At 43.4% G+C, this 8,715-nt stretch overlaps 2 protein-coding genes across 2 annotated transcripts in view; one reads left to right on the top strand and one right to left on the bottom strand.

Moving 5' to 3' along the window:
- The window catches only part of adss2 (adenylosuccinate synthase 2), a 15,267-nt gene extending 14,022 nt beyond the window's left edge, over positions 1 to 1,245 (bottom strand). The window contains exon 1 of the mRNA XM_088421858.1: positions 1,072 to 1,245. Within this exon, the coding sequence (XP_088277984.1) occupies positions 1,072 to 1,230 (159 nt within the window). The 5' untranslated portion in view covers positions 1,231 to 1,245. The remainder of the gene's footprint in view (positions 1 to 1,071) is intronic.
- Positions 1,246 to 2,125: 880 nt separating this feature from the next.
- On the top strand, positions 2,126 to 4,309 carry LOC148419796 (uncharacterized). Its single transcript, XM_088421866.1, has 2 exons — positions 2,126 to 2,433; positions 2,918 to 4,309. Exons 1-2 carry the CDS (start codon positions 2,253 to 2,255, stop codon positions 3,865 to 3,867), a joined length of 1,131 nt encoding a protein of 376 aa, XP_088277992.1. The 5' UTR covers positions 2,126 to 2,252; the 3' UTR covers positions 3,868 to 4,309.
- The last annotated feature ends 4,406 nt before the right edge of the window (positions 4,310 to 8,715 follow it).

Below are 8,715 nucleotides of genomic sequence, written 5' to 3' on the forward strand. Positions count from 1 at the left end.
GGCATTGATCTAAACTGTCTTTTAATGTGATCGAGTGGTGTTTTTTGCTGATTCTTCAGATAGTACTTTCCACAAATGATCTTTATTCTTAATTTCGATTGAAAAGTTTAAGTGACTTATCTGATTATTTTGCTGACATTCCCTTTAGCTCAGCTCCATCCAGTGGATGCATCACACAGCCCCAACCACTACCGTAGCTTCTATTCTATGTGTCTTGTATTGCGGTGTGCCCTATCTATGAAAAGTTCTATAATTGGCCATTCGTTCAAGGTGTGTCTTAGAATTCAGTGCACGTTATCGTGCATAAAATACAGTTGTGCCAATCATGGAGACTTAAGGAGGAAATTATATACATTATTAGACAGATAAACTCATTTTTTGTGTTGGATTTGTGAAATTTTGCCATGTTTGCTTTTTTTTCAAGCTGTTTCTATTAACGTTTTTCCAGCTGATAAAAACAAATGTTTTAATATTTGTCACAAAGCTTATAGTGTAACTTTAGTGGTAATAAATATAGAGATTTCAAATTCAATATTTTATTTCTTTTATGGAATTTAAACATGATAAGAATATGTAATACTGCTTTACATGTCAATTTGGGGGGGTGGACATATCTCCTCTGAAAATTAATTAATTAAATAAAATAAAGAACATTATTGTTTGCGTTACCCAACTGGTCATTATTATAGTGTTCCACTCAATATTTGACATTTGTACATTTTTGGTACATTACGTAGGGAATTACATTACTGTTGCGCTGCTAATTTTTGCTAGCACCTGCTCATTTCAGCCCAGCCCAAAAAGGTGCCTTCAAAGACCTGCTAGAAATAGGTAAGCTAAAACACCTAGCAAGACGTCAAGGTGACTTTTGCAGAAAAGGACACCATATTGGCAACAAAGTGTCTAAAAAAGCTGGGCATGAAGCCAGTTAAAATGGTTAGCTTGGTGGAGATGTAGAAAATATATATTAATAAATGTAATGGAGCCAACGAGGCGGGAGTAGTAGGTTGACGTTTTTTTCCCGCTGACGGACTCAACCAAGGGCGCGAGACAAATGAACGCAACACCAACCTGACATCTGCACACCATGTCGGCGTCTTGCGCGAGCAGGTCCACAACTTTGCCCTTGCCCTCGTCGCCCCACTGCGCGCCTAGCACCACCGTCACTTGGTTGCCCACCGACGGTCTGCCGAGCCGCGTCGCCGGCTCCTGGCACCCACTTTCCGACATGTCCGACCGCTGCTGGGAGCTTCCGGGCTGAGTGCTAGGGCTGTTTGTGTGGCTCGGGAACACGGCTGAGTGGAGCGGTCCAGGCTCCAGCCCACTCCCACGGCAACGTTGGACGCCAGGAAGTACAATACCATGCGCATGCGCACAGGTGGCAGCAACCAGGAAGTAGGTCAATGTTTGCAAGATTTGGGTTAGTCGGATAGGGGGGTTATGAATTCACTTTGCCCCACCTATGTATAAAAATCAACACAAACATCTTAACCAAATACAGCATTACTGTTAATATATATAAATATGCTCCCCATTGTGTAGTGAAGTTGATATCCATCACTGTCGTATGACGTTTACTCTCAACACAATAAGGCCTTACGTTGATGACAATCGAAACGTGACACGTGTTACGTTTTAGATGTTTATTTTTAAATCCCTATTTAACAACTTGTGTTGGAAGCCCGTTGGGTTGCTGAGTGACAAGAAGTAGTGAATTGTCAAATAAACGCTATAAAAATAAAGACAAACATTGTGACGGGCACTAACACTATATATGTATGATAATCACTTTTTATGTTACTTTGCACGTTATTTTTTTTTTTATTTTATTTTGTTCTTTTTTTCCTACCGTTTTTACTTCCTGGTCTTGTTCGCTCTATGACGCATATAATAAAACGATGAGGTAGGATAATTTAATATACCGGAATGTTTTATAGATAATTTAACATTATTGTTATCATTTAGCTTCTGCCAGCTCGCATGTAGACGCCGATTTTGTGAACACTCTGCAGAAGTTGTCGTTTATCCGCTACTCGTTTAGTGCTTCCTGAACGAAACGTTTTAAAATAGTGAATGGATTATCACTTAAAATCAAATTTACACTCCAGCCGCATGAGGGCGATAATGTGCCAAACAACATTTACCACACACTTAAAAACAGACAAATAAAGACTGTAGTCGTTCCTGGCTTCCGTGTAGGTCTTGCAAGCTAGTTTTTTGAAGACTCGGCAAAAGTTAACGTTTATCCTAAAATGTCTGCACCGGTACTCCTCAAAGTTTTTGTAAACGAACGCTTGGCCACCGCCGCCGAGGAAATATTTGCATTTTTTGAGCGAATAATCGCAAAATACGAAGAAGAAGCTTCCAACTCTCAGCAGGAAATCATACGCCTGAGAGGGGTTCTATCGAATTTTTCGTCTCAGGACAAAACGGGTCAGTCTATTCTTATATTCACATTTCTGAAGGTTTAACAAAGAACTATGTTGATTACGATCCATGTATCTTTTAACTTTTGTCACCTGTATGACTAACAGTTCAGAAGTTAGCAAGGTAGAGTCATATTTTGAAACGTAAATATGTCAGTGGAAATGAACAAGGTTAGGTTCGCAAAACAATTATTATGAATCAAGTCAAACCTAGAATGGAAAACCTGTTTGAATGATCTATTTTTCATTTATGTTCTTTTTCGATTTCTAAATTTTGGGTGTGTGAATGGTTGTCCCTTGGCTGGCAACCATTGGAGGGTGTCCCCCGCTTACCGATTGACAGCTGAGATAGGCACCAGCAAGCCTGCGTGGTGAACGGCTTGAGCGCACTGTCAGCTTTTGAGAAAATTGAAGGCTTCTAGGTGTGCCTGATGGCACGCAAATTAAGGTACATATATATACATCCTTAAAATCTGTACTATATTTTTCAGACTGCTTTCAATCAGCAAAGCGCAAGGAGGAAAATTGGGAAAATTCTGTCGCGCAGCCTTCCAATGAACGGGAGTCAAACGGAAGCATCGGTCATACGGGCTCGCCGCTGCCCCTTATTAAGCAGGAAACCCTCTGTGATGTTCTGAGGGACGAAAACGAGAACAGAAGCATCGAGCATACGGGCTCGGCGCTGCCCCATATTAAGCAGGAAACCCTCTGTGACGTTCTGAGGAAAGAAAGGGAGACCCGAGATGTTTCCGACGTCCCTCAAACACTTGGGGAAGGAAACGAGCAGAAAGAGTTTTATGTTTTAAGCGGTTTTATGCAGCACCGTCACAGCGAGAGGCACGAAGCGGATGCCGAATCGTTGCCGCCTCCCGTTTCCTCCACGGAGCGATTGCCGCCACCCGACCTAAGCGGGGACGTTCTCCCAAAGACGTCGCGCACTCTGGCTTATCCTTGCCGGCTGTGCGGCAATTCCTTTACCTTCAATTACCAGTTGGTGAGTCACGCCTTGCGCGTCCACAGGAGGGACGCGCGCTGCGCCGTGTGCGGCAAAGCGGCCGAGTCTCTCAAAAGTCTCGCCGAACACGTCCGGTCCCACCGGGGCTCCAAGACGTGCTCGGAGTGCGGCAAGCTCTGCGTCAGCGTCAGCGCGCTGGCCGTGCACATGACTAGCCACTCGAGCGCCAAGCTGTATCCCTGCCACGTGTGCGGCAAGGAGTGCAGCCGCAAGGGCGACCTCAAGATCCACATGAGGATCCACACGGGCGAGAGGCCCTACCGCTGCCAGCACTGCGCCAAGCGCTTCACCCACAACAGCCACCTCAAGAAGCATCTGAGGACGCACACGGGCGAGCGCCCGCATACGTGCCAAGTGTGCGGGCAGGGCTTCCTTCAGAGTGGACACCTCGTGTCTCATTTGTCTACTCACGCGCGGATAACATGACAGGCGCAGTTTGCACCGTTGCCATGACAACAACAGTCAGTAACAGTAGAAGGTGTCCAAACTTTACTTTGAGAGCAGCATACAGAGAAATCAAAAGATGACGGTGCCACATTTTTTCTACTCAAAATCTATTAAGCAATTCGTAATGACTTCGATCGACTTGAAATCAGGGGTGTGGACTGAGTGAAATGATCGATTTCTTTCTTAACGGAGAAAAGCAAAATCTAAATAGAGTGAATCTGAATTTTAGAAAACTGCATTTGCGTTCTTCCAAAAACGTATATGTACCACAAGATGGCAGCAAAGCACAGATTTAGTTTCATACGGGTGCTCCGTTATGTGTTTATGCCTTGTTTAATGTCTTGACTTGATATTTATTTCTTTACATTTGTGTGGACTGCAAAGTAAGAGTTTCATTATATGGAGAATTCTGTTTCTACACTGTGCGAATGACAATAAACACTTTGAATTTTGTTAAAAAAAAAAAAGGGCCACAACTCGACCCACTTTGATTTCAAAGAACAGGTCCAATCTTGGACATTTGAATCAGGTGTTTTGAGAAGAGAAAACAGGACCAGAGTTCGACACCTATGCACAGGTGTCAAATTCCAGTCCTCGGGGGCCGTTGTCATGCATATTTTTGAACTTTCTCACCTCGATAAGGATCATTTTCAAGCTCCCGCATAGCTTGCTAATAAGAAAACCATTTATATCAGATATGTTGGGGAGAGAAAACTGGTAAACACGCAGGATACCGACCCTCGAGGACTAGAGTTCAACACCTTTGCTTTAAAGTTTAAAGCATTCAGCCATCCATCCCTTTATCCGCTTCTCCTCACAAGTGTCAACCGGCTTGCTGGGGCCTATCCCAGCTGACTTCGGGCAGTAGGCGAGGGACACCCTGAACTGCTTGCCAGCCAATCACAGGGCACACAGAGACAACCAACCATTCACGCACCCAGTCACACCTAAGGACAAAAGTCCAATACACCTGGCATGCATGGTTTTTCAATGTGGGAGGAAGCGCCCATAGAGAGCCCACACAGGCATGAGGAGAACATGCAAACTCCCCACAGGGAATTAAACTCGGGACTCTGAACTATGAGGCGTATGCGCTAACCGCTGTGACTTTAAAGCAGTGCTTTTCAATTAGTTTTGCAAAATCACACACACACACACTGCAGTGACTACAGATAAGATGATCATACAACTTGTATGTATAAAAAAATTTGAACTAAAACTATAAACGTTCATGTACTCCCGTAGACTTTGAATTCATAGCGGCGAGGACTTCTGGCTCGCGGTCAAGAGCCTCTGGGATCAAATCTTGGCTCAGGACTTTCTGTTTGCATTTGAAATTAGGAATCATTGGGAAGTAGCTGCAGGTGCTTCAGATTGTAGCTAGTGAAGCTAAGCAGCTAATCAGATCCCTGTGACACCCAAAACCAACCCCCCTAATCTGGTTACACAAACCCGTCCCCCTGCTTCCAGACTCAGGAACGCTTCCCTCACGATTGACGTGGAGTCAAGTTGACAAATCGAAAGTTGTAAGATTTGTATACCGTGTGGGTTCCCTGGGTGGCTCGGAGGACACATTTCCCCAACTTTCCCAGTGGAAGGATGCCAAAAGGTTCATTCGAGAAGTTAAATTATGCGAAAGCAGCTCAAAGAACCGCAGGGATTTTTGTTTTATGTGCGTCAGTCTTTGTATGGAAGCGATAAGGCAGTTATTTTTTACAGTTTCGCCCTGAGGAATTCCACACGGGTCCTTAACCATCACCAGGAACGCTTTGGGTTGCGCAATACGTTCCCATTTAAAGTTTCTGGTTCTAAGTGCACAAAAAAGATGTTGCGGGACAGACGCATGGACGGGAGTGACCTTGATGATTTTGGTTTGGTGCGGAGGAGGATTGCAAACATCTTGCAAGAACCTGGAATCTCAAACATAAAATGGAAATGAGCAATTGCAGCTCAAGACGCATATCGAAACAAATGACATCATGTTTCCATTATTATTGCTCATGTTCAATATGAGGAAGCGCAATGGACACGTTGGTTATTTTCAACTCTCCTAAAGTGTCCTTACTTAGGTCATGGGTTTGTATGTTGTCATAGTTTGGATTGCTTAACGTTATTTTTCTCTCTGGAAAAAAATGCCGTAATTTTCCAAATATAAGTCGCACCTTACACAATGCAGATTTACAGAATAAATCTCATCTTCCTAAATTCTTCATATCATCTTGCGTTCATATCCATGAATTATATATTTGTTGCGGCTTAAATGAAGTGTGTTTCGGATTTCCCACATTGTTAGCAGTCAGCGAGCTCAGCGCCAGTGTAACACGCTCCAAGCAGTTGCTTTTCCTTTTCCTCGTGACGCAACTCGAGTTCATCCATCTTCCATGGGCGCTTATCCTCACAAGGCTTGCTGGCGCCCATCCCATCTGACTTTGGGCAACTGGTTGCCAGCCAATCGCAGGGCGCACAGAGACAAACGACCATTCATGCACCCAAGCACACCTAAGGACAATTTAGTATGTCTATTTCACCCGCCATGGATGTTTTTGGACCCACACGGGCTCGGGGTGAACATGCAAACTCTACACAGGAAAGCCTGGAGCAAGGTGGATTTGAACATAGGTTCCTTGAACTGTGAGGCGGGCGCGCGATTCACTGCGCCACCGAGCCGCCAGCTCGAGTTCATTTTGCCATAAATACCCGAAGTTCTGGAACATCGGCGTTCCGCCAAGTTCATGATTGTGTGTATATTCCAAAAGATCGCAATTGATAAACAAATTAAAATGAATTCCTTTCCGTGTTCTCTAACCGGTGCACTCTGAAAGATGAGGACATTATAACCTTAACACGATCCTCCCCGTTTTAGTAATATTTCCGTGTGTGAACAAGCACGCACTGGGACGTCGGTTCAGTCTGCTTGCTTCTTTTATTGAAAATAAAGCCGTAACAACCTCAGCTTAAGTGGTGCTCAGGTAGACGTGACCTTCGCAACCCGACTTTGCTTTCCGACAGATTTTAAATTCTTGGAAATGATGTTGCATCGCTACTTCTTTTTTCAATTCTGCGAAAACAACAAATGAGCAAGAATGACTGGATTATTATAGACCTCTTTTCCGATTATTTTAATGATTGCACAAGTGATACATCATTTGAAAGAAGAAGTGAAAGAGACAATTCGCTGAGGCAAGTAATTCTTTGTGTGCACCCCACACCCTAAAATGCTTCTTTTTTTTTTTTCAGCCAAGCACCCCCTAACCAGCGCAAATCATTTTTGGTTGAGTGGCGGAACTCCAGATGTAGTGTTATATCTTGGCGAATTTCATTCGGCAGCTCCAGAGGATACATTCTGAAATAGTCATCTGTTTTGTGTCTGGCCCATGGTGTGAATGGCCCTATTTTCAAATTCATTTGCTCTTAATTTGAAAGGAAAAGTGACCTATTCCTGTCACGGCATTAAAAAGCATGAAGTTATATGGACTGATAACTGCTGAAATATGTTTAAAATATCATGTGGGCCCTGAAGTGCTTTCATGTTCCGCCATTTAAGAATCAATGGCCTAAACCAAAAAGCTGTTCATTTTGACTTTATCCATTTTTTAAGGAAACCTGCTTCTGATTATGATTATGATTCTTCAGTATAAATTTGCCAAATTAGCCGGAAATTAATAACTGAGTATAAAAATTAAATAATAATTCATTAATACTTTATCAAGAGATAAGTGTTTACCAATGCAATTGAATTATTTACAAGTTATTTTATTTTTTCATCCCCCAACAATGAAAACCGGTGGTTTACGCGCTGTATAAGGCGTAGCGGATTATAAGGCGCACTGTCAGCGTTTGAGAAAATCGCAGGCTTTTAGGTGCAACTAGGTGGCAAATATGGTGCACCTGGGCAAATCTACATGAAAGAACAATTTGAGAATCACTCCCGTAAATGTGTCGCGTGCCGGTAACAAACGGCAAAGGGCAGCAAAGTTGCGCGTGTTGTGATAGCTGCACAGGAAGTTGAACGCTGACCCGTGGGGACTCCGGAGATGTGGTCTCACAGCAGGTGACCGTGTGACACTGCAGAACCAACCCAGATACGCACACACAAACACACACACACAAAAGCAAGGGTGCACATGAAAGAATTGTGAGAATCGACCCCCGCTGAAGCAAAAGCAATCACTATTGTCTTATGTAAATGAGGGTTCTCAGGCTCCCACTGTACGCACACAGGCCTGTGGGAATTTTCAGATTGGTGGGAAGTACGAGTAGAACGTTTACAGAAGTCTTTTGACTACAAAGTGACGAGGTCGCAACTGCACAGCTTCTTCAAAAATTGCCCCTGGAGATTATGTCCCATTGCTGTCCCTCAAATTGGGCTATGCTGGGAAGGCACTTCAGGGGTTATTTGAAATACTAAAAATGTTTCCAAAGGTATAGGCAAATGGAATGCTCTTTAGTACCCTGCTAGGAACAATACGTTTTCTCTTTTAAAATTAAGAGTAAATTACCGTGTTTCCGCACTAAAACGTTCGACTGTCTTGTCTGATTGTTTTGTTGACGTTCCCGACTGACAGCCACTACTGTAGCTTCTATTCTATGCGCCTTATCATTCAGAGGTCTGATTGAAGCCCTTCTTTTCCATCCAAAAAGGCTTAGTGCTGAAAAAGATTTTTAAAAAATTACAGAACGATTGGCACTAAACTGCGACGAATTTGACTTTCTAATGGTCAGATCCTCTCAATTGAACTGACTGAGGCAGAAATTCAACAAAAAAAAAACTTTGTTTGGGTCAAAGCTGAGCTACAGACAAACACACAAGCTTAAACCACTCACAGG

The sequence above is a fragment of the Hippichthys cyanospilos genome, chromosome 8 (genome assembly GCF_059441005.1).
Source record: "Hippichthys cyanospilos isolate Australia breed blue-spotted pipefish chromosome 8, RoL_Hcya_1.0, whole genome shotgun sequence".
Lineage (NCBI taxonomy): Eukaryota > Metazoa > Chordata > Actinopteri > Syngnathiformes > Syngnathidae > Hippichthys > Hippichthys cyanospilos.

Bases quoted from the DNA above. Each gene is read 5' to 3' on its own strand.
- LOC148419796 (XM_088421866.1), top strand. From the start codon at position 2,253: ATGTCTGCACCGGTACTCCTCAAAGTTTTTGTAAACGAACGCTTGGCC. The intron at 2,434-2,917 runs GTCAGTCTATTC...TATATTTTTCAG, and splicing joins TTCGTCTCAGGACAAAACGG to ACTGCTTTCAATCAGCAAAG.